At 44.7% G+C, this 24,070-nt stretch overlaps 5 protein-coding genes across 7 annotated transcripts in view; 3 read left to right on the top strand and 2 right to left on the bottom strand.

Annotated features, from left to right (window-relative positions):
* The window catches only part of Pnt (ETS transcription factor pointed), a 140,823-nt gene extending 132,888 nt beyond the window's left edge, over nt 1–7,935 (bottom strand). For both annotated transcript variants that reach the window (XM_076829392.1, XM_076829400.1), the window contains exon 1: nt 7,902–7,935. In XM_076829392.1, coding sequence (XP_076685507.1) covers nt 7,902–7,920 — 19 coding nt within the window. In that variant the 5' untranslated portion in view covers nt 7,921–7,935. The remainder of the gene's footprint in view (nt 1–7,901) is intronic.
* Nucleotides 7,936–10,945: 3,010 nt separating this feature from the next.
* Nucleotides 10,946–13,695, top strand: LOC143377519 (reticulocalbin-2). Its single transcript, XM_076828826.1, has 5 exons — nt 10,946–11,489; nt 11,849–12,091; nt 12,178–12,325; nt 12,395–12,850; nt 12,932–13,695. Exons 2-5 carry the CDS (start codon nt 11,869–11,871, stop codon nt 13,101–13,103), a joined length of 999 nt encoding a protein of 332 aa, XP_076684941.1. The 5' UTR covers nt 10,946–11,489; nt 11,849–11,868; the 3' UTR covers nt 13,104–13,695.
* A 114-nt stretch (nt 13,696–13,809) lies between these two features.
* Rpii33 (RNA polymerase III subunit RpII33) lies at nt 13,810–15,334 on the top strand. Of its 2 annotated transcripts, none has more exons than XM_076828829.1 (5): nt 13,810–14,019; nt 14,088–14,232; nt 14,313–14,520; nt 14,598–14,827; nt 15,033–15,169. In XM_076828829.1, the coding sequence occupies exons 1-4, from the start codon at nt 13,934–13,936 to the stop codon at nt 14,822–14,824; spliced, it is 666 nt and encodes a 221-aa protein (XP_076684944.1). In that variant the 5' UTR covers nt 13,810–13,933; the 3' UTR covers nt 14,825–14,827; nt 15,033–15,169. The 2 variants fall into 2 exon arrangements, with proteins under 2 accessions (XP_076684944.1, XP_076684942.1); XM_076828827.1 differs by having other exon boundaries at nt 13,811–14,019; nt 14,598–14,804; nt 15,072–15,334.
* Nucleotides 15,335–15,479: 145 nt separating this feature from the next.
* On the top strand, nt 15,480–21,218 carry Smc3 (structural maintenance of chromosomes 3). Its single transcript, XM_076829093.1, has 17 exons — nt 15,480–15,638; nt 16,016–16,091; nt 16,171–16,349; nt 16,432–16,590; nt 16,649–16,808; nt 16,877–17,162; nt 17,239–17,413; nt 17,485–17,598; nt 17,671–17,921; nt 17,997–18,140; nt 18,201–18,512; nt 18,601–18,912; nt 18,995–19,196; nt 19,266–19,985; nt 20,055–20,193; nt 20,280–20,517; nt 20,590–21,218. Exons 1-17 carry the CDS (start codon nt 15,624–15,626, stop codon nt 20,714–20,716), a joined length of 3,609 nt encoding a protein of 1,202 aa, XP_076685208.1. The 5' UTR covers nt 15,480–15,623; the 3' UTR covers nt 20,717–21,218.
* Spase25 (Signal peptidase complex subunit Spase25) overlaps nt 21,120–24,070 on the bottom strand; it is a 134,164-nt gene continuing 131,213 nt past the window's right edge. Inside the window, exons 2-4 of the mRNA XM_076829105.1 lie at nt 22,312–22,427; nt 21,672–21,976; nt 21,120–21,585 (exon numbers count right to left, since the gene is read on the bottom strand). Coding sequence (XP_076685220.1) covers nt 21,342–21,585; nt 21,672–21,976; nt 22,312–22,341 — 579 coding nt within the window. The 5' untranslated portion in view covers nt 22,342–22,427 and the 3' untranslated portion in view covers nt 21,120–21,341. The remainder of the gene's footprint in view (nt 21,586–21,671; nt 21,977–22,311; nt 22,428–24,070) is intronic.

Genomic DNA, 24,070 nt, shown 5'->3' with positions numbered 1-24,070 from the left:
ATCACCCCACTGAAGCAGCGGCTTTTTCAGCGGATCGCCGATTCGTGGAACGACCCCGACGTGGTCCGTTAAACTCCGACGATTTGGACTTAATGGCCCGCGTTACGTTAAAGCCCCGCGTTTTTGCTGGCGAACGTTCGATCGCGAGGGAGTAGCGCGAGCTCGTTAAACAGGAGACAAGCCTCTCGGTTTATGCGCTCCCTCGGTCGGCACGCTTGCGCGTAGGTGAATAATTAACGACGGGATAAACCGTTCGCCTGATAGATTTATAATTACGACGAATCCTGCGCTTTTCCTCAGCGCCTCGCTTCCGTCCGCGCCTCGCGAACGATCAAAGAACCACCAAGGGGGCAGAATTCAGCGCTGTCTCACGATGTAGAGGGTGCTTATCTGACATACCCGGAGGTAAATACTCTGCTTGACCTTCGCAGCATCAATCTTCAAACCCCGGAGGACTCGGGAACTAGAAATTCAATAGGGGTCGGCAATAAATTCTCCAGTAGATCGGGACCGCCGGAAAAAAAGCTGCACCGGTTAAATCGATTTAAGGGATCGTGTTTCTGGGGAACTGAGGGGGTGAACCGAGTAGGGTACACCAGGAGCGGTAGTAACACTTTGACTTTGGAATACGATTACGCAAGAACTATCACAGTTGGAAAAAACAAGTTCTTATACGAAAATGTTACTTACTTATCTGACATTATTGAGACACAACAGTTTCGCTGTGTGGCGAGTAATATCCAGGTTATTAATAAAAAATGAGAAGGGGAGAAAGCGTTACGACTGTCCTTGACCTTGGATCGGGGTTGTAACACTGCATGGACTCGATAGTAGCAATTCCTAGACATGGATTTGTGAATTCCAAATGTCATTCTTCATCATATATCCAAAATTTGTGTTGATATCTGTCACATATTTTGAGATATTTAACGTGTTATAATCGCCCCCTGTTAGTATCGGCCCCGGTCTACCCTACCAGCAACGAAAAGGGGCACTGTGCGTTGAGACGTCTACAGTAATAGAAGCAACAATATAATTCGAGTACCTAACCCAGACCACCCTTAAAACGTCCACCAAGGATCCATCGCTATCGCCCCTTCTCGCCCAGGAGAAGCTTTATTAATTAGCATGGTTCATTCAGAGAAGCGAAAACTGAAACAGCGAGGCTCGAAGATGCGATATTAGTGAAACGTAAAAGTCCTCGGTGTCCCAAACGCAGAGGGATGGTCCTCGTGTGGCAGAGCATGTGCTCGCCAACGCACACGCTTGCACCCTTCTCTCTCTCTCTCTTTCTTCCCCTCCACGCTTCGAATGCGTGTATTACACGCGTGTAAAATGACTACACGCGTCGGGCCCTTTGATCTCAGCCATTAATCACCGCGGGCCCGAGAAAAAGTCTAATAATATTGCGTGCACCGCGACGTTCACGCGTGTGCGTGCGTGAAATGGCCGGATCGCTGTCGTTCCACGCGGCGATCCGCAGATCTATGCCGCCACTCGATCTTCCCTCAACGATTTATTCCGCCTCGATCCGCGAACATCCACCGCGAGCCTGTGACGGCGAGGACCGCGGAGGACAGGGTGAGTCTCGAGGCAACAGCGAGCTTATTGTGCGATATTCACAGGCGAATCCGCCACAGCCGCGAGCTATATACTCGCGAAATGGCGGGGATCGACGACACGCCGTCATAACCAAGATTGATAGCGCGAAATTTCACTGTGAGGATAACTGAGAACGTCCAAAGCGTAGTGCCACTGGGGGATGACGAGCCGAGCAACTTCCGCGATGATCGTTTTCAAAGCTAAACGCGACTATCCCCTATCCTCTCGATTTTGAAAGCAATAAAAAAGTGAAACATTTTGGGGAAGCGGTCAAGAAGTAGGTAGGTAAAACTTTTGTTATTAAAAATAATGCTACAAAAAATTTCGCTCCCTGTCAAAGATTATATTTGAAAATAATTATTTACAGCAAGAATGATCTGTGCCCGGAGCGGCGGAAGAGCCAGATCGGGCCCTGGGGAGGGCTCGGCTAATTTGGTGTCTGGAAATTTGCGAAAACGATACCGCGGGGCGGAAGAAATTGTCGCGTACAAAGGGAGAAGCGCAGAGGCCGGAGTGGGTGTATAAGTAGAAAAGTTGAACGTTGAAGCATGGTCCGAGACGTGGGCGTGCACGGGGCCGAGTGATGGATGTCAGTGTCACCCTCGAAAACATGTGTTTCACTTACGCGGATGGGCCGAACGCGACCAGTGTTTGTCTACCATTCTCACTCGCTAATTATCAGCCCCTCGAGCCTGCCCCTTTGTCGGCCTCCTACTCTTTTATAGAAACCGATCTTTAATTCCGTTTCCGCGCTGGACCGGCGCACATGTCAGTGATTAGTTCGTCGCCGCGGCGCGTCGGAAATTAAAGCTTCTTAATCACCGAGCTGCGAACCGTCGAGGGGAAGGAGCTTAAACGGTCCGAGGGGTCCTCCGACGCCCAACATTAACATGCAAATTAATAACAGCGCCGAAGAGGATAGTTTTCTCCCATCAGGGTTGAGTAGAAGAGGATTAATAGAGATGGAATAAAGATAGAGGATCTTTGAAGGTACTTGGTTCTTCGAATTTTCCAAAGAAGCGAGTAATCAGAAAATCGTGCAGAGCGCGGCGACCTACGACGCATAGATTTATAACACATGTATCCACGAGGGGTTGGAAATAGGCCTGTCAGGTTTCATCATTATTTCCAGAGGTCCCGTACGCTGGGCACAGGCCAAACGGCGTTACGTTTTTACCGAATAGGCTCGCTGGCAGCTGGACAGGACTTTCGCGTCTGAAATCAGTCAAAGCCCCTTCGATTACGCTATCGTCGAGCCTCGTCCATCCCCTCCAGACGCGCGTTACGATGCAGTGTATAATCGTGTCGTGGTAAATTTATACGTAACACTTTTTTCTCTGGGCGATGGGAAGTGTTCCTTTAACTCGTTGCGCAGATAGCGTCGGGGAGACCGGGGTTGGTAGGCCAGTTTTTGATTTTTAATAAATTATGTCGACGAAATATCATTAAACCGGTTAGTATACTTGATAGGGCATACATTTGGCTATCTGATTAAATTATTAAAGTTGACTCAATGTGACAACAATTAAGGTAGTTTAATGTTTTCCTAACACCTTCTACACTGCGTTCCACATTAGAGCGTACTCGGTTCGCGCAGGGATACACTGTTGATTGGTTTACTGACCGGCAGGGAAAGTGCTACAACCAATCGCGTGTGTCAGATCCGTGGGAGCTGCGCAAATCGGTAGGGGCGTCGGTATGCTCTTATTTGGAACGCAGTTTATGCTGATCAACCAGCCCCATGATCGGGGTTAGTTGACTGGATACAATCAGTTAAGAAAATGTTATTAGTGATAATAAAACAACACAATGTCACAATAAACAAAAATACCATGTCAATAGATCGTCCAATAAACAAACTTTAAAATAGTCCCTTAACATTTATTCTATTATAACTATATAGAGCGTGAAAAAATCAAAACTTTAAGAAAAAATATTTACTTGCGTAGTCAATTTTTCGACAAACGCCGATAACTTAAAAAAACGTGCGATCGCGGAGTCGGACATAAATGTATGCCCTAGTAGAAGTGACTTCTTTCCACAGTAAATCTTTCCGCAGTAGAGCATATATCGTTGCAAAGTTATTAACAATTAGTCAACCTACCCCTTACGACAACCAGCCACGATCTCCCCTCCAGATTCTGGAGGTCTTCTCGCCGACTACTGAGGAGTCTATTTATGGGCACGAAATTTATGCAACTTGACGCAAGAGGAAATTAATTATGCGCTAATCAAACTGCATTTTTCGTGATAACCGCACGACCTCGTCGGACATAGCTCGACCATAGCACCGCGGTTTTCCAGACAAGTCTGCGTTCGATTCAATCGTAACGATTTTCTATTGCGAAGTCTACGAATCGCTGAAATTTCCCCGGGATATCTGTCATTCCACCGAGGCAGAACCTCTTTAGAAAGTCAATTCTCACCCCCCAGTTTATGCTGCTCGTAAACGTCCACCCATTTGCGTCGCCCGAGCTGTGCAGCAGAACTTTAAAGCGAGGAAGAGGGAAACTCGTTTAGGGAACGTGACTGTAAATTTCGAAAAAACCTCGTACGTTTGATTCTCGATGCTCGTTTACACTCTCTCTCTTGGACCTCTCACCAGCTTTTCCTCTAATTCTTCCTACCTTTTTTTCCCCGCCCGCCGAAGCCGTACCTTTCCTCGTGCACCTAAAATACATCCGTGCGAAATTTATCTGGCGCGTCCGTGTGCACGCGTGTGCGGACGAGCCGCGCGCTCACATCTGGAATACGCGATGACAGTGGGACCGAAATATATCCGATCGACGAGCAAAAAATCCCGCGCCGACAAAAGTGCGCCTTCGTTTTTTCTTCGATCCGCCGAACGGTGGCGCAACTTTTGGCGAAACGAGTGGCCGTGGAGATAGGGACCCCGCGGTGGCGGTAAAAATCATTCTGAACTCTGTATTCCTATCGGTAGGTTCCCGCAGAACAGCTCCGCCATTAAAGCTCGCAGAAGACATCTCGAGGATTCAACGTCGCTACGTTTCTCGGGAACTTCCGGGTGCAAGTGGCGTGCCACTGGAAGAGTGGCCAGCTTGATGAGAGCCGGGAGGACGCACCGGTACTACGAAGGATGGGTTTGAAGTTGAAAGCACCCTTTGTACCTGAGCTAAAATTGCTGGTCGGGTGGCACAGAGTCGGGACTAATTTTTGGAATGGGCTATTAGAAGATCCCCCCGGTGGCGGGCCGCCAGGATTTTCAATCGCGGGACGGGTATGCAGAACTCCACGTCCAAATCGTGCAAGTAATAACTTGTCGACAATACATCTCGAAATCGTTCCGCCGTTACCGAGGAAATAGTCCATGCGATACGTTCCACCTTGTCACGTTCTCATAGCCAAATCACGATCCACGCTACATTTCCCTGCGCGCTTTCCTCGGCCCTGCTAACATTCTAGATCTCGTATCTGCAACCTTACTTTCGTATGCTGAAATCCGTACGTAGGTACTTCACGGGTTCGCACCAATCGATTGTAAAATCACCACACCTATCCAGAATGATTCTGTGGGCACCACCCTCGCGCAATTTACTGAACCGATTCAAGAGATTATTAATGAACCGCGCTGACTCGAGCTCAAGGTAAACAGAGCCTCCACTTTCTTCGAGAATTGGACAGGAAAACTTGGACTGTTTGTTACTCCGGAGGACAATTACGATGGGATTTTAAATGCTCTTCGTCTTCTAGGGAAGAACACTGGGAGTATTTGCAAACGCCCCCGAAATTGGTAATTTGTAGCCAAGCAAATTTACCTTGAGGCAAGTGGAAGTCGCAGCGGCAAACAGAGGAGACTCTCCGAGGGGATTAACTTTAAAGGGACGGGGAAAATTAGCGACCGAATTGTCGCAGGCGCTTCCAGAGGTCGAAGAATCGGTCGGAAAGCGGGCGAAGAGAGGACGTCGCGGAAGAAACGGTCCCTAGGTAGCTGCGGAGTGAACTCCAGAAGCTGGTGCAAGTATTTGCACAGTCCTTTGTCAACTGGACCCTTTAAAAGCTGGCTTCCTTGTTTAACTGGAACAAACGCTACTAATTGAACGCTAATGAATCTGTAACTGCGCGTCCCCTGGCATCTTCTGCAGCTTCCAACCGGGGGGAATCTGATTTCCCATTGCAATCGCGAAAGCAAACGGTACCTACTTCCTCCCATTTTTATCTACGAACTGATACGTTCGTCGAAACTAACCCCTAATCCTGGAAATTCTTGCAATTCTCCTGCCATTTCCACCGCAATCACCATCCACGCGCTTAAGGGTTGTTTTCTGCAGTTTCTGCCATAAATCACGAAGCTCCCCAGCGTCCTAATAAACGATCGCTAAATTTGTCTTCCCCGCCTTGTTCCCCAGCAACAGCTTCGGATAAACTCGCGGTTGTGGAAAATAAAGGAGAGCCATGTCACGCGAAACACGTTAATCGTTCGTTACAGTGTGTCGTGACAAATTTTTATTGTCCCGGTATCTGCCGCCTCCACCCCGCCGGAGGAGCACGTTCGGGCGACCTTATCGCGCAACGTATCAAGGTCTTGAACCGTACGCTCGGTTGCGGGTGTATTGGTGTCAATGACTTCGGGGATTGTCAACGTCATCGAGGGGGGAAATAAGCGGCGGCTGATAAAGCCGAGCGTTTAAAACCATGGACGTTCTTTCCACACGGTATCGTGGCGCTCGGCAATCGCGATGTTCCCGCGAGAGCTCCTCCACTTCCGAGCCCGTCGATCGTTCCTCGATCTCCGCGCGAGCTCGGCGCGACGGTAACGCGACGCGGAGAGCTTCTCCGCGGCATTGTCAGAGCTTTTGCGCGCTGCCCCGAGTCACGCGCCGCAGAGCCGTCGAGAGATCGATGCAAGGGTAACGTTTAGATCTGGGTCATCGGCAGCGTTTCACGCGTCACAACAAACGGTGGGTAAACGTCTCCGATGATTTATGCTTGCGTCACTGAAATGTGGGTCACGATACCGCCCCCTCACCGATATCGCCGATTCCACGCGCGGTCTCGAGGGGTACAAGGAATTTGGACATTTCTCGCGTCTAACTTCGTCGGATCAAGCTACCAGTGGAGATCCCCGATGAAAGCCAAACCAGAGGAAACAGGAGGGAAGGCCCGGCGATCGAGGATGATGTTTAGAGAGGACGCAAACAGGTCCGTCGGTGTCCAGTGACATTACTGAAGCCAGCTGACACGATTATTGAAGAGCGATCTCGCTCGGCTCGCTTGGCGGCCAGTGGCGAGGCTCTGGCTCGCCGAGAGCTCGAAAAAAAGATGACAACCAGGGCGATAAGGACCGAGAGGGCATCCGGGACCCAGCAAGGTCAGAGGTTGCTGGTGAAATGAGTACAGTACACTTTCTATGAATGGGCCAACAGGCTCGCAGCCTCGTACACGCGTTCCGTTCGAATCGATTCAGTCCTGCTCACTCTCTCTCTCTGGCGAATCTTTCGCGAAGAAAGACTGCGACCAGCGGCGATGCTTCGAGACCTTAACGCGTAGAGTGAAACGCTAGGACTGGAGAAGCTTTAACGAGCGCGTAAGGGGAGAGTTTATTGCATCCTATTTGTTCGGAGGGCCGGCAGGCAAGTCGCCATTAATCGCTCGCAAGAGATTCCGCGGAAACGAGCGGCTGCCTCGCTTAGGTGCGCTCGTGTTGGTAGATAATTGCACCAACCTATTTTATTATCGGCCGCTGTGCCGCGAAATTAATAAGTGCCTCCGACGCCGGCGCGAGATACAAACGAGCGCCACGTCTCATTTAATTATAAATTCAATTAGGTCGAAGTTGATTGACACGCTACACGTCGCCGGCCGGGGCCCCGCGGCGACGCGATCTTTCGCCGTGGAGCACCGCACGGAAAAGGGGGAAACTGGGGAAAGGAAGAGCGTGGCATCGAGTCGAAATGGTTCCAAAGTCCTCCCTAATGCTGGCAAAGTCGACCTTGGGTCAGTGGGCGTTATCGATCGGACTTACATCACAATTTCGAGGTTCTGCTCGCGACAAAAACAAGCGGACGAGCCGGTATCGATGCGCGACGCGCCGCGGAGCGTGAGTCGTTGCTCGGCGTTAATTAGAAGAGCCGCGCGCTGAAGTCTGCGGACGAGTGCATTGCAAAGTGACTTCATGGCAATCTGGTATTCACTTCTTTCAGAAGAGACCTAGCCTCCTACTTGAATAGTTTGAGCAACGTGATTGGCCCAACAGCGGGACCAGGGTTGATCCCATCGGCTACTCTACTGGGGCAGTTCAGAAGTATTCGCGGAATTTGTATAATCGAACGATTGCTCACCGAGCACTATAGGATCCATCGGGAAGACCAGCCCAGCAGCCGTCGGCTACATGCAACGCGGCTCCTCCCGTGTCTCTCTTGCTCTTCCTCCGTCGATGCTGCCTCTTTCTTCCAGTGCTTATGCAATTTAGGCTGGAGCCTCCGATCCGAGTAGCCCTCTGAGCTTCTTGGACACCTTGAATTCTCGGTGAGAGAGTTCTTTCCACCGGATCGAAGATCCGCCCTCCTGAAGTCCGCCAAGTAACTCGATGCTCTTTACACTCTTTTCACCGTGCGCGCACCACCGTGTTCCCTCGTGCGCCGACAACCCTTCTACTCTACATTTTTCGCCGGATGCTGCCGGTCCACTCTGCAGCCACTCGCGACGGGCACGATCGAACGGGGAATCGAGAATCGACAGGATTGGGGGAACGTCGACGAGGCACTACTTCACTGACGCAATTCGCGTGCAATCGGTGCAACGACCATCGGCGTATCCTTCATTCGAACGAGACGCGAACCACGCGCCGGATCTGCAGGTACCAAACGGCCCACGGTACCGCGTCACGGTGTCAAACAGGACGGTGGGATCGTCATTCACGCGCGCTAAGATGCGACACTGGAAAGCGAGGGAAAAACGCAACGATGTGGCGGAACGATAAATAATCGGTGCGAACAACGTGCAGCACCGTGTCCGTGCACACCGTGCCGTGGGTGGGTGTGTGTGCGTGTGTGTATGAGACGGAGAGAGAGAGAGAGAGAGAGGGAGGGAGAGGGAGAGTAGCGGAGAACGCCGGGTCGCGGCTAGAGGAGACGAAAAAAGAAGCACGGACACGGTCAATGGTGCGCGGCTCGCCCTTCGCTGCCTCACTGACTGGGGCGACAGATTTACCAGAGCAGAAATAAGAAATCTCCTCTCCGGCTAGCGTGGCCTTAGAACGCGGCCCCCGCCTGCTCCCTGTGGTAGTCGTATCATCCCTCGTGCGTGTGCCCACGCACACGGCGCGAGCGTATCTCGCGACTACTCGCGCGTGTGCGTGAAAGGACGCACCCACCTACACTCGCCGCCAGCGTGCGTAGTGGTTGCGTGCCCGCGTAACGGGAGCGAGCGAGAGGGGGTTGGAAATCATTGAGGATAGACCGAGAGGGAGGAGGGAAGACGCTACCATGCGATGGGTAGAGGTTGGAGGAAGACGCGCTAGGGGAGAGAGACGGAGATAAGCGCGACAGCGGGCGAGGGAGAAGGACGCTTGGCGAGAGGGGTGCAAGTGCTCGGGCAGCCAATCGGCGGCCTCTCGCATTGACGCACCGAGCACACTTCTGCGCAGCGCGGCGATCGAGTGCGTGCGCGCTGCTGCGCACGCTCGCCCGAGCGCGGCAATCACGATGGGCACTTGGGGGATGACTGGCCACGCTTAAGAGGCGGAGCCACATTCGCACGGGCCATTGGCGAGAGCACTGCACCGTGAGCTAGCGTGGTTTACGCCTCTTCATTGTGCCCAAGTGCCGGGCGTTTATTGTCTTATTCTACTTCCCCACCCGGTGGATTCTTCGGCACTTCCCGGCGCACTATGCGGGGCACTGTCCACGCGTGCAGGCTTTATGAATAGAAAGCGCATGGGTATTCTGCTGGGATCATAAGGGCGATGGTAGAAGGCGTGATCTCATGTTGGACGGAAGCTTCGTGCGAAGTATATAGCATTGTTTCGCTGAGGGCTCGCTGGTCGCTACCGGCGATGAGCCCGTATCGTGAAGCGAGCCCTAATTCCGTGCGATCGTTTCTCGCTTCCTATCTGGCCGCAGGGGGGAGCGAGATGGAACGCTTCGCGCGCTCGGCGGACGCTCGCGGCGGGCGCGAGCGTTCAGACGAAATCGTGACTGATCGACGCATGCGCGCCACGGTCAGATAGCCAGGTACGGCAAGAGACTTTTTTGCGCCTTAGGCGAACCTGTGAAATTGCGCTCTTTATTATAATACATTTATTTGAGATTATTTATGACGTTACTCCGAATTCTTATTCGTAGTTTTAAACAGTTGCAGTACAATTTGTAGTATTTCATTTAAAAGTTTATTTTCATGAATGCCAACAATGAAGGGAACATTTTGCGCCTCTTGTCAACCTTACGCCCTAGGCAGTTGCCTAATTTTTCAAAGTAAAGTCATAAATAATCTCAAATAAATGTATTATTAAAAGACTTGAGCCGGGCCTGCGTCAAGATTTTGCGAAAGCGGTTTCGTGTTCACGATAAGCGCTCGCGACCATCGCGCACGCCCGTCGCGCACGTAAAGGACAGAGTGTCAGGCGTCCGAAAGACGGAGCGAGACAACATATCAACGCGTCGTCTGTCTCATACTGTCCTCGCTCGCTTTCAGTGTCTCTCACTCGCTCTCGCTTTCGCCGGACAAGAGTGAGACAGAAGTGGTGGAGATAGCGAAGAGTCCACATCGTGTACACCAAACCGAGCCCTCAGCGAGACAATACTGTGCTGCTTCCTTTCACTCTGCAATAACGTAGGAATGTAGGAAATCTGTTACCATTGATAAGATCATGATTTACTGTGCCGTGGTACATTCTGGTTAGTTTGAACTCTAACCGCTAGATGGTTTGCGATCGACTTCCACTCGGAATCGATAACGTTGCACGCGACACAAGAATGGTAATGAAATGACAAAACTGATCTCGTCGGTGATTAGACGTTGGGTCGATCGTTTACCTCATCCGTGATGCTTGCAATGACTTATCAGCACACGGTAATTAGTTAATATCGCGGATGCGCAAAGCTAACAATGTTGGAAATAGCACTAAAAGATTCAAAGAAGCTGACCTCTTCGCGTGACCTTCGATAAATTCCTTTCTTATAATGTTGTTGAATCAATATCCTGTCAAGGATTAAAATTAGCTGACGAAGAGGTACCTGAAGATACATTTTAACATTATGCCTTACACGTGAAACTTTACTCGAAATCTTAGATAATTATATCGCGAAGACAGATGTTTATTAATGCAAATGGCGAAGGCTCACTCGGTTTTTGTATGTGAATTTTTCGGAGAAGTGAAATGCCTCGTATACATATTCAAGAAAAATTGCTTGCACGGATAATAATAAGCTGAATACAGTAGTAATGCGAGTAATCACAATTTCGTTCGAATTTCGTTTCCTAATCTCGCCACTGATTATCGAATCGTTATCGTGACTACTGGCTGACAATGAGAAAGGAAGGCCGATATTTTATTCGCTCGCTCTTTCATTCTCTTTCGCCGGACGATCGCTGAAGTTAGAAATAAATTGAAGGCGTGTTAGTACGGCTAATCTATTTCTGAACGCGCACCCTAGAACATAGTCATGACTGCACATACTGGTCGCGGCTAAAGCAGTCCCAACGCTTTCTTCCTCGTCTTTTTTCACGGTGAGCCGCACGAAACTGCGCTCAGTGGCACCCCCGGCGAAACAAGCATCCTCCCTCGCGATTCAGAAGCGAACGGAAGAAATAAATCGAGGATTCTCTTAACCACGATTTCCAACAAACTCGGGGGGTGATTGATCGATTGCAACGACATACGTCATACGATGATCAACCGGCGTCATTAGTGCGGCAAGTTTCAACAGGTGCGTGCGTTTAGTTGCCATTTGGCAACGAAATAAAATCCACGGTTCATCATCCCTCTGTAAACTGACTGTTTTGTAATTCTTATACTATGCGTTTTCCCGTATAATTATAATAATAATAATAATCCCCTCTTTGTGAGAATAGTTTAAATGATTTAAAAGTAAATTCTCGCGCAGACGGGATGTTTCGAATTTGAAAATTAGCAGGGTCGATTTTCGAGAACGATTACGCGACATGCGTAAAGACGAGCAATCGATAGAATTCCATATGGCACTCGCACTCGGCATCGCCGTGTATGTCGGTTTACCTGTCAAATTCTCGATGTTGTAAGGTTATCCGTTGTTATTTCAATTTTTAGGCTTCTTTTCGAAAGTCAAAATGGATACACGCCGGATGTGTCTAAGGGTTCCTCTTATCCTGACCCTCACAGTTTTCGGATTCTTTTCATTGGGAAGCGCAGCCTCGGCGCATATACACACTCATCAGCATAACAAAGCTAACAGCAACGAGAGGACAGAGGATGGCGCATTTAGTCCACGAGACATGGACCACTACGCAGGAGGGGAACATCATCAGGAGTTCGATCACGAAGCTATACTCGGTACATATTTCTTGGAGCTGGTTTACTCTAGTGTATCGAGTGTATGACCAAAGTCTCGGACTGTATATCCGTGTACCTTTTCACAGGAAGCGTAAAAGCAGCGGAGGAGTTTGATAAACTACCCACAGAGGAATCCAAAAGACGTTTAGCTATTTTATTAACGAAAATGGATTTGAATAACGATAAGATTATCGAGAGGAACGAATTGAAAGCTTGGATTCTGCGGTCATTCAGGTATGCGCATTTATTATACATTACTGATTGATCAGGAACCAACTGAATGTATATTTGCTTTGGAAATAGTATGTTGACCGCAGAAGAATCTGAAGATCGATTGGAAGATGCAGATGCCGATGAAGATGGTAAAGTTAGCTGGAATGAGATTCTGCAAGACACGTATGGCACAGACCCGGAAGATTTAGCTGTAGAGGACAAGCTTATAACCGATGATAAGCAAACATTCGAGGCTGCTGATATCGATAAAGATGGATATCTGGATACGGAGGAGTTCAAAGCTTACACTCATCCTGAAGAGACGCCCAGAATGTTCCCACTTCTGCTGAAACAAGCTTTAGACGACAAAGACGGCGATAAAGATGGGTATATTAGTTTCCAAGAATTCATCGGGAACAGAGCTAAAGCGGAAGATAAAGAATGGTTGTTGATAGAAAAGGATAAGTTCGATTATGAGCACGACAAAAACGGGGACGGTCGACTAGATTCAGACGAAATACTTTCTTGGCTAGTACCTAGCAACGAGTGAGCAAAACTTTTATACATCTGCTTTGAATTATGGTTCCAAGGCATTCGTTTATATTACTAAATGCATGAATATTGCAGGGAAATAGCTAGCGACGAAGTGGATCACCTCTTTGCCGCATCCGACGACGATCACGACAACAGGCTAACCTTTGAAGAAATTTTGGACCATCACGATGCGTTCGTAGGTAGCGAAGCTACGGACTATGGAGACCATTTACAAGATATCGAGCGCTTCACAGACGAACTTTAAAGATCGTTTACTAGAAGTACTATCAAAATCTTCATCTCTTTTTCAAATCACAAATTCGATAACAGTTCTAGTGAAAGTAACGCGAAGTATTTTCGATACTTCCGAATGCCACTGTTTCAGCTTATATATCTCGGGTATTCCTATTTATGCTGCATTTAGGAGATGGTTGTGTTAAGTTAAAGATCTTTATGATTGCACAAAGATACTCAAAATACGTAACAGATAGTATCTCACAAACCACAGTCTTCCAGTTTTTACAAAGCTTTAGTGCCATAAATGCAGTAGCATCGTACATATTGAAGGTGCGTTATTGTAATCGTAGGATTTATATTTCGTATGATTAGTTAAAGTTACCAGAATTGCGTTATTTCATTTTTACTTATTTATTGCGCAAGTGATTGTACGTGGTAACACGTACGTGATACCAGCACCATATAGTATTCAAGCAATTCAATACAAAATGATACTTCGTCATCCAGCATGACAATCCAGTCATAGAAATTCTTTCAACCAGTTTTACCTACTTTATATAATATGTGATGAATAATGTGTAACGTGAATTTTTCTAATAAAATCTATTCGACATCCTAAACACCGTTCCCTATGTATTTATAAGAGAAATGTGAAAACTACATAATTCGTGCAATTCAAATACAAACCGGAAGTGTCATTTATTTGAATGTTTCATGATGGCGCTGCTTTCAAAGCTTGCGAAACTGCTCTGCATAAACACAGACAAAACTTGACGTATTATGTAGGAGATTCGAAACAAGTATATTAATTAGAAAATACGTATTTTTGTTTTTGTTTAATATAAGCATTCCAACAAAATGCCGTACGCTAATCAACCGTCGGTTCATATCTCGGACTTGACCGAAGAAAACGTAAAGTTCCAAGTAGAAGATACAGAATTAAGGTAAGACAGGTTATACCGCGATTTAAGTTCATTTATCTTCAACTACTAAATGTTTCAAATATTCGCAGCGTGGCGAACAGTATGAGACGCGTCTTTATTGCCGAAACTCCTACAATGGCTATCGATTGGATACAATTGGAAGCTAATTCGACAGTTTTAAGTGACGAATTCTTGGCGCACAGAATCGGAATGATTCCATTGATAAGCGACGACGTGAGTATTTAACATTCGGAATTCTAGCGTGTACCAAAGCCTCCGCTTGAAAACGAGAAGTGTCTAATAAACTTGTCTAGGTTGTCGACAGGATACAATATACGAGAGACTGCCAGTGCATGGATTTCTGTCCAGAATGTAGCGTCGAGTTCACGCTCGATGTAAAATGCTCGGAAGATCAAACGCGACACGTCACCACGGCAGATTTTAAATCCAGCGATCCGAGAGTGCTCCCCGTCACTTCCAGGCACAGGGAGGACGATGCTAGCGAATACGGGGAAACTGATGGTTAATTCTTTTGAAAGCTATACATCTTTAAATATTACAATATAGAATACAAGACGAATCGATCTATTACTTCGCAGAGATATTGATAGTAAAGTTACGAAAAGGGCAAGAATTGAAACTGAGAGCATATGCCAAGAAAGGCTTTGGAAAAGAGCATGCGAAGTGGAACCCGACAGCTGGTGTGAGCTTTGAATATGATCCCGACAATTGTATGAGACACACGTTGTTCCCAAAACCAGATGAATGGCCTAAATCAGAGTATAGTGAATTAGAAGAGGACCAGTGTAAGTATTCTGCTACTTAAGAGGTTCATTAATGTACATTAGGGTGGCTCTTAATTTCGACTTTTGAATTTTCTTCTGGGCACCCTTCAGAATAGTTCCAAATAATTAAAAAAAAATCCATGTAAAGTTTGAGCTTTTGTAAAGATTTTTTTTTAATTATTTGCAACTATTCTGGAGGGTGCCCCGAAGAAAATCTTGAAAAAAAATTTTACCAAGAGTAAATACGAGCTACCCTAATGTACATTCAATAATTATAATACATTTCAGACGAGGCACCGTTCAATTGGGAGGCTAAGCCAAATAAGTACTACTTTAATGTCGAGAGTAGCGGAGCTTTAAAACCAGAGAACATCGTAATGATGGGCATCGCAGCGTTGAAGAATAAACTATCTAACTTACAGACACAGCTAAGTCACGAAGTTCAAAGCGATGCATTGAGTATTCATCATTAAAGAATATGTACTGTTAACAATTTAGAAATAAAATCATGTCTAATTATTCGTTTTGAAATAAATTTTACTCTGAGACTATTTGTTGCTATACTTGTATAACTTGTATTTCAATGTTAAGAGATCTCTGTTAATTATAGCAGCCCGAATATAGTGCCTTTTTGTCTGTGTAGTGGTCACGGACTCAAGTCTCCCGCCCAAATCTAGAAACTTTCTCGTGCTGTCTCCTTGCGGGCACTTTACAAATGTCGCTCTGCCAACAAGTCGGTTGAATGTTTTTGTTCCGTTCAGTGACAGAGAAGTTACTTTTCCCATTGTGTTGCTGTAGGGTGTTGACACGAGAAACGCTCGTGTAACTTTTAACCGAGCCATGTATATCAAGCAGGTATTACGAACGGAAGGATTAAATCGTCTTTTAAGTACCTGTCGCTTTTTGCGCGCCCCATACACTAGCTCCTACCAACAGACGCTCCTTCGTTAAAGCAATTATCGCTAGTGCTCCAGAATTTTGCCATGCACAGAAATTCCTCCCGACGCGATGTGCCTAATCTTTTTCTTTAATTTTAATCTTACATCCGATATTAATGTCGAACGAAATATTGCCCGAATGTATGGTTAGAAACAAGTCATTCAGAAACTTTACTGCGATAGTAGTTTTACTTCTGTAAAATGTTAGTTTCGTTCTTAATGCAACGTTTGTATAGCAATTCGAGGGGACGCAACTGCAAGTAACTTGTTCTAAATCGGTTTTCCCATTACCAGGTGATTATACAGGGGTTTAAGTCATATCGTGAACAGACAGTAGTGGAGCCCTTCGATCCGAGGCATAATGTGGTAGGTACGTATGCGTTCCAGTGGAATTTAAGAGAAGAAACGTTTCCGAGCGAGGGTTGTATGTATGATATTTTTATTTCAAGTCGGAAGGAATGGTTCTGGGAAGAGTAATTTCTTCTACGCGATTCAATTTGTTTTGAGCGATGAATTTTCTCATCTCAGACCCGAACAGCGACAGGCGTTGTTGCACGAGGGTACAGGACCGAGAGTTATTTCTGCGCACGTAGAAATTATATTCGACAATACAGATGGAAGATTACCGGTACGTATCTTATGTAATTCTGCTTTATATGGCTCGTCTGTCTTGCTGCTTTATATTACAAAGCGATCGTTCGTTTTTATAGATTGACAAAGAAGAAGTGTATCTGAGGAGAGTGATTGGCTCGAAGAAGGACCAATATTTCCTTAATAAAAGAATAGTGACCAGAAATGATGTCATGAATCTGTTAGAATCTGCAGGATTCTCAAGGTCGAATCCATATTATATCGTGAAGCAAGGAAAGGTACGTAACATTTGTAATCTGCGATAATAGAAAGAGTATAACAAATTGTGTCGTGTAGATAAATCAAATGGCTACAGCCCCTGATTCTCAGAGGCTTAAGTTATTAAGGGAAGTAGCTGGTACTAGAGTATACGACGATCGAAGAGAAGAATCTAAATTTATTTTAAAAGAAACGGAAGGGAAACTGGAGAAGATTCAAGACTTTTTACGAACAATAGGTAAAACACTGCTTCTATCTTGTAATAAATTTATCGAAAAATGATTGCTCATTGTAATTGCATCGCAGAGGAACGTTTAAAGACGTTGGAAGAAGAAAAGGAGGAGCTTAAAGAGTACCAGTGCTGGGACAAACAACGCCGCTGTTTAGAATATACAATTCACGAGCGAGAGCTTAAAGAAAATAAAAGAAAATTGGAAGACCTGGAGAAATCTAGGGCTAACAGTGGTGCTGAACAAGCGCGATTAGGCGCAGAAGCAAAAACTGCCCAGGAAATGGTAAGAGGAGCAACGAAACGTCTTAAGGAGGCGAAGAAAGAAGTGCAAACTGCAAAAGAAGAACGAGACACACTCAGGTAATACTTGCAACGATGCGAATAGGCAATTTTGTAACTGCAAATGCTAACCATACGCGGGAAATGGAATTTTCAGTGCCGAGCAACAGCAATTATTGAAAGAGAAAACCAAATTGACTTTAACTATTAATGATTTATTGGAAGAAGTAAAAGGCGACAATGACAGTAGAAAGCGCGCTCAGCAAGAATTAGAAAAGTTAAAAGTAAATATTGCAGCGAGAGAAGCAGAGTTGGAAGAACTCAAGCCAGAAGTAAGTTATACTATCTTGTTCACTATCTTGTTTCGTCGATCCAAGTGATCAAATTTACGAATTAATTTCAGTATGAAGAAATGAAACGCGTAGAAGAGGAATGTACACGCGAGCTGCAATTAAAAGAGCAAAAGCGAAAAGAATTATACGCCAAGCAGGGTCGCGGCAGTCAATTCACTAGCAGGGTACTGAATGTCACTTTACTAAATTCACGCTTTAAGTGTAGGAAAAGTGTTTTAATCATTACTTCGTATTAGGATGAAAGAGATAAGTGGATACAAAACGAGCTTAAACAACTTACGAAACAAATTAAAGATAAGGAAGAGCATCAAAGAAAAATTAGTGAAGACTTGAAGAGAGATGCGGAGAAACAAATTACTTTAGAGAAAAAGATAGAGGAACACACGCGTGAAATGGAGCAGCAACGAGCATCGATAGATGAGCACAATAAACAATACTATGAATTAACTAAATCAAAGGACCAGTGTCAAGCCACTCGAAAAGAACAGTTTGTTCATCATATAGTTCTCTTTGCACTTAGAAATGGCTGGGAAAAACATGGTTTAACATTATATAATTGCAGGTACCGGCAAGAGAGCGTATTGCAACTTAATTTGTCTGGACTGAAAGAGGACTTAGCGAAAGCGGACCAAAGTTTACGGTCTATGGCCGGGAAACCTATTCTAAATGGACGAGATAGCGTGCGGAAAGTGCTGGATACGTTTCGGTAAATATTCCGCCGCTGCTTGCAAATAATTATTTTCACAAATTCGCCTTTATCTTTTAGAACGCGTAAAGATATGGCCCATGAGGTGAGTAGTTATTATGGGCCTGTGATTGAGAATTTCAGTTGCGACAAGAGTGTTTATATGGCTGTAGAAGTGACTGCTGGAAACCGATTATTCCATCATATCGTGGAAACAGATAAATTCGGAACGAAAATTCTGAAAGAGATGAACAATCAACGTCTTCCTGGGGAAGTAACATTTATGCCCTTAAATCGACTTCATGTAAAAGATATAGATTACCCAGATACTAGCGATGCTATAGCTATGATATCGCAACTGAATTACGACCCGAAATACGACAAGGCTTTAAGGTCAGTGACGGATGATAAAACTTTTACCGCTAGACGATTAACACTTTGTACACGCTGTAAGTGTTCAATAGCTCATTTGCAAATGCAGGTATATTTTCGGGAAAACATTGATCTGCCGTAATTTGGAAGCCGCGACAAACTTAGCCCGCACTTCTGGATTGGATTGTGTAACTCTGGAGGGTGACCAAGTATCGTCAAAGGGATCATTAACGGGTGGTTACTTTAACACATTAAGATCGCGTTTGGAAATACAGAAAACTAGATCGGAGCTGATGGCACAGATCGCATCGCTCGAAGCCCAGTTCACAACCCTTAAAGACGAGATCAGAAAGGCAGACCAAAACATCAGTTCTTATGTCAGTGAAATGCAGAGGACTGAAACGAAAAACAGTAAAGCTAAGTAAGTTATCATTATGAGGTTCTATGCTATTCTCATCTCTGATTAACTTGATATCTCTATTAACTTGATGGTATTACTATAGGGATGTGTACGACAAAATGAAGGCAGAGATACGACTCATGAAGGAAGAACTAAGCGCGATAGAAAGATATCGTACGCCAAAAGAGAGGAGTCTTGCACAGTGCACGTCGAGTTTAGAAGCGATGCGTGCAACGAAAGAGGGTTTGGAGAGCGAATTGCATCAAGAGCTTATGGCGCAATTATCCGTTGCTGATCAACGTCAGGTATGGAGAAAAAGAGAAGATATAATGAAATTTTAACATGAAATCGCTTACGAGTAATATGATTTTTAGGTAGATACATTGAACGACGATATAAGGCGCCTAACGAAAGATAATAAAGAGGCATTTGCTAAACGAATGCGATTAGAAGCCGAGAAAAATAAATTAGAAAATCTGCTGACCAACAATTTAGTGAGAAGAAAAGATGAATTGGTTCAAGCCCTGCAGGAAATATCGGTAGAAGATCGACAGCGTCAATTGGAATCATCAAAAGCGCAATTAGCGGATATTGAGAAGAGATTGGTAAAAGTAAATGCGGATTTCAAATCTCAGAACGAAAGGGTTACTAACGCTATAAAGAAGCAAAAAGCGGAGTCCTCGGAGGTTGAGAAGTGGAAGATCAAGGAAAAGGAGGCGCAAGAAAAGATAGAAGCCGATGCCAAGGACTTAGAGAAACTAGCCAGCAAGTTGAACATTTTGCAACAGAAAATAGTAGAATGTACACAAAAGATTACTGAACTCGGTGCACTGCCTAGCCAAGAAGTATACTCCAAGTTTAGCACGATGTCTACCAAGCAGTTGTTCAAAGAAATGGAGAAAGCAAACAATCATTTAAAAAAATACAGCCATGTGAATAAAAAGGCACTGGATCAGTTCATGTCGTTTAGCGATCAGAAAGAGAAGCTAGTGAAAAGAAAAGAAGAATTGGACAGAGGCGACGAGAAAATTAAAGAGTTGATGTCGGTGCTCGAGCAGCGTAAATGCGAGGCGATACAATTTACCTTCAAACAAGTACGTGGGCCAACATTAATTCCATACTTACCTTGGACTTTCATGTAATTGTTATTCTCACTTTTCCAGGTAAGCAAATATTTTAGCGAGGTGTTCAAAAAGCTTGTTCCATCGGGTCATGCGCAATTAGTCATGAAGACAGCGGATGGCGACGAAGGAGATGAAACAATAACAGAAGCAGCTGATTCTGACAGATTTATCGGAGTTGGTGAGATAGCACACAGCATTCGCGCGTTATTTAAAGGAAAAGAAAGTAACACACTCGATCATTAAGGCTTTTCAATTGTTATTCAGGTATACGAGTCTCTTTTACTGGTCATAGAGCTGAGATGAGAGAGATGAATCAACTATCTGGTGGACAGAAATCACTGGTAGCGTTAGCGTTAATATTTGCCATCCAAAAGTGCGATCCTGCGCCGTTTTACTTGTTCGATGAAATTGATCAGGCTCTAGACGCGCAGCATAGAAAAGCTGTGGCGGACATGATTCATGAGCTCAGCTCTGATGCTCAATTTATCACGACAACGTTCAGGTAATTGTGTATTGCTTAGAATTCGAATATATAGATTCTTTTAGGCGTAACTTCCAATCAATTCTGTTACAGACCGGAATTGTTACAACACGCGAATAAATTTTACGGCGTCAAGTTCAGGAACAAAGTTTCTCACGTTGTATGCGTAACACGGGAAGAAGCAGCGGACTTCGTGGAAGATGACACGACACACGGTTAACATCAATTATAAATAATTTATACACCATCGCCAGTTTGGAACCAGTTATTTTTCTAAAAAAATTGGTAGTCGTACGGCGTGTAAATTAGCTGGATTCGTACTTCTGCTGATACTTTTTACGGAAACTTTTTTAAGAACGTACGGTTATTACACTGAACAAGAAGCCTCTCCGATTCTCTGTTTAGGAAACAGTGAACGATCATTTCAATTTTTCATTCATAACTCAATTACTTAAAATCCGCATATTTCGTATTTTTAGTTTGTTTGAAATTGTGTTTGCAATATCTCGGTTGACTGCATGTTTAATTACAATAATTCTATATTTCCAAAGAGAAAATTTTCAGATGAAGCGTAAACGTAGCGTTGTAAATACTTCACTAGTAATGTAAGCGGATGAAGAAAATTTTTATTCTATTAACGACTATGTAAAAGTTTATATTTGTTTTTCTATTGTATTTAAACATAAATTACAATAAATACATCAGTTTATGTCGTAGGATTACATTTTCACCGTGTATTTACATCATTTAGAAGTACTTGAAAAATGGAGAAACAATTATAGTCTCGTGCATTATAAAAAAGATGTAAAATCAGATTCGATGAAAGGGGAACGTCAGCTTTCTTGCTACTTTTCCTTGCGTTGAGTGGTTATACTATCATGCATGCTCGACACAATGTTTTCTATTAATTCTGGAATAACAACACCGTTCACATCAATGAAATTCGCGACTGATTTCGTAATGCTAGTTTCGTTTGCGCTTCCTGTCGCTGTATTTCGCACAGACAGTACAAGATTATATTTGTCGTCGTATTTCTTCAGATAGGAACTCGCTTCCCAAATGAAGTCTGGATTAAAGCTGGTTGGATCTCTGAAATATATGAAACACGACGCGATACTTGGTAAAACAGCCTTCGAGTCCATAGGTACTAAATATTAATAGGGGTTAACATTTACCTTTGAATTGCAACCACAAATATTCCCTTTTCCTTGTATGTTGTATACAACGTCAAAAGTCCCATCAAAAGGAAGTATAAAGAGACGAGGACGACCAAAATAGATTTACATGCTGGGAAAGGGTAGAAACAGTCGCACAGGACGGCGATTACAGCTACGGTTACAGCAATTCCGCAGAGAGCTAATTTTCCATCTAGTAAAGCAAAGTTCTCTATGTAGCTGTATTTTTTCGTAAGTACATCTTTAACTGCGTCGTCCAGTGCATTTTTCACTGCGGAGCCATCCCACTTATTAATCTTTATCACCTGAAAGAATTATTTATCGTTTCGGATAAAATTGTGTCTGTTGGCAGTATTAAATCTTAAATTTATTGCCACAAAAATCTTAGTGATTCCGCGTCGTGCGGCACGGATAGAAAATTACCGTAAGTTATCTCAAAAAGTTTGTAACGTACGAAGAAATAGTAATTTTAAGAAACACGCATTGTTAATTCCACGAGTACATTAATAGGAATAGGAATTTTATTTAAAGAACATTTTTAAGTTATCGAAGGCGCCATACGTGGCACGATACGGCGACCAATGACTTATGTTATGGTCAGAAATTAATAGGAAATTAGTCAATAGTATTATCAACTCACGAGACTCTCGGTACTCTTGTCTGCACCCATCTTAACTGCAATTTCACACTAGAACACTGTAATTACACTAGTTCCTAATGCACTTTTTTGTACAGCCGGCTGAAAAATTATTTCGTGATAATCACGGACCACGCGTACAATAGACGTAACATCCAATGTAAATTTTTTGTTACACGGCTCGGGGGCACTGGGATCCTTTACCATTCTTGGGTCGCATGCGACGTTATCGACTCAGAATAGAATACGCTTACAGCACTCGAAGCGGTTAGAATAAAAATTAAGTAGGGCAAGATTCCCTGCACTCTCTTGATACAGGAGTAATGCATCGTCTGTGTGTTGTAAGTTCGTCTCGGACACAGACGAGGTATTCTAGTTCCTACCACGCGTTGCGTTACAATCTGTTTTGAGACTTCAGCGGTAACGTTGCATGCGACACTAAAATGGCAAGGGGGTCCTAGGACCTCCTAAACCGGCGACACAAAAATACATTGCTTGATAGGTCTATTCTATCACAGAAGCTGAAGCAGAGAGGACTTTAAAAATTGTGAAAAACTCAACAGTTCCAGTATCTCGCTGAAATATTCCAACTTGCACTTATTCTTCCATCTTAACACTATATTCGTGTTCTGGGGTTCGGTAGGAACAATCGAACAACATTTTAAGTTACATATTTTATTCTTACATTCTACCATAGTATTGCAAGTTAAAGAAATTCTTATATACGACTAGAATATTTGACAATCGCAGCCATCGGCTCGGTTCTCACCGATTACCAGGTCTCACCGCGAGGAGGTTGCTGCTCTTGGAGACCCGTAGAGAGATAGATGGAATCAAAGTTCCATCGATCTCCCTGTACATGAAGCCTACTAAACCAAAGAGATGGATGGAAACAAAGTTGCATCGATCCCTTCGGTTTAGATATAGAATCTAGGGAACTGCCAAGCAATCACTCGATTAAAAGAAATTCAGGAAAGAAGGAAAGGCGAAGGGTAAGCGTGAAACAAGTATTGGACGGCGCAGTTCCTACCACCCTGCTGTCCAAGTCGAAAGGGAAAAGCGCTCGGCGCCTCCCAGACGATTCCTGTTGCTCCGATGCGACTCGTCAGGAGCACACACTTGACCTGACTCAAGCCGTCTAACACGGAGATTGGGTAATCGAACCGGGTGACTTACGCAGGCAGTGTACCATAAGGTGCACCCCCTACGCCCGAAACTTTTCCCTTTGGACAAGAACACCAAGGGATGAAACTGATCCACCCATACCGATTCCATGCTCAGTCACTTGCTTCCGCAAACGGAAGCAGCGGTAACCTCCTCATCACAGATGAGGAGCCAATAAACGAACAACAAAGTTAAGGATTTAGTGACTGCTTGGCAATTTTACATGGGACCTTAAATACTTCATACTATAATAAATTAGCCTAGGCTTACTTAGATGTCTTCTTTCACTGTCACTTTGCACTAGTTTCTTGTTAAATATATCGTGTTATTAACTCCATTCCCCGAGTAACGGTGAACTCTAAAAGCTGAAACAATCAACTATATGTTAGTAACGGTGTGGTCGGCCTGGAAAGAAATTAAGGAAAAGCTTATTGAGTTGGAGACGATCGAGATAATTTCGACCAACAGCAGAGCACGCACGAGCATGCAAAACCACCGCAGAGATAAGTACTTGAAGGAAAGAGTGACAGAAGTCACAAAAAACCATCGAAGACATAGACGAGATGAAATGAATCAGGGAAAACCATCGAAGACATCG

Source organism: Andrena cerasifolii, chromosome 16 (assembly GCF_050908995.1).
Source record: "Andrena cerasifolii isolate SP2316 chromosome 16, iyAndCera1_principal, whole genome shotgun sequence".
NCBI classification, from domain to species: domain Eukaryota; kingdom Metazoa; phylum Arthropoda; class Insecta; order Hymenoptera; family Andrenidae; genus Andrena; species Andrena cerasifolii.
This window is presented reverse-complemented; position numbering and strand designations above follow the sequence as displayed.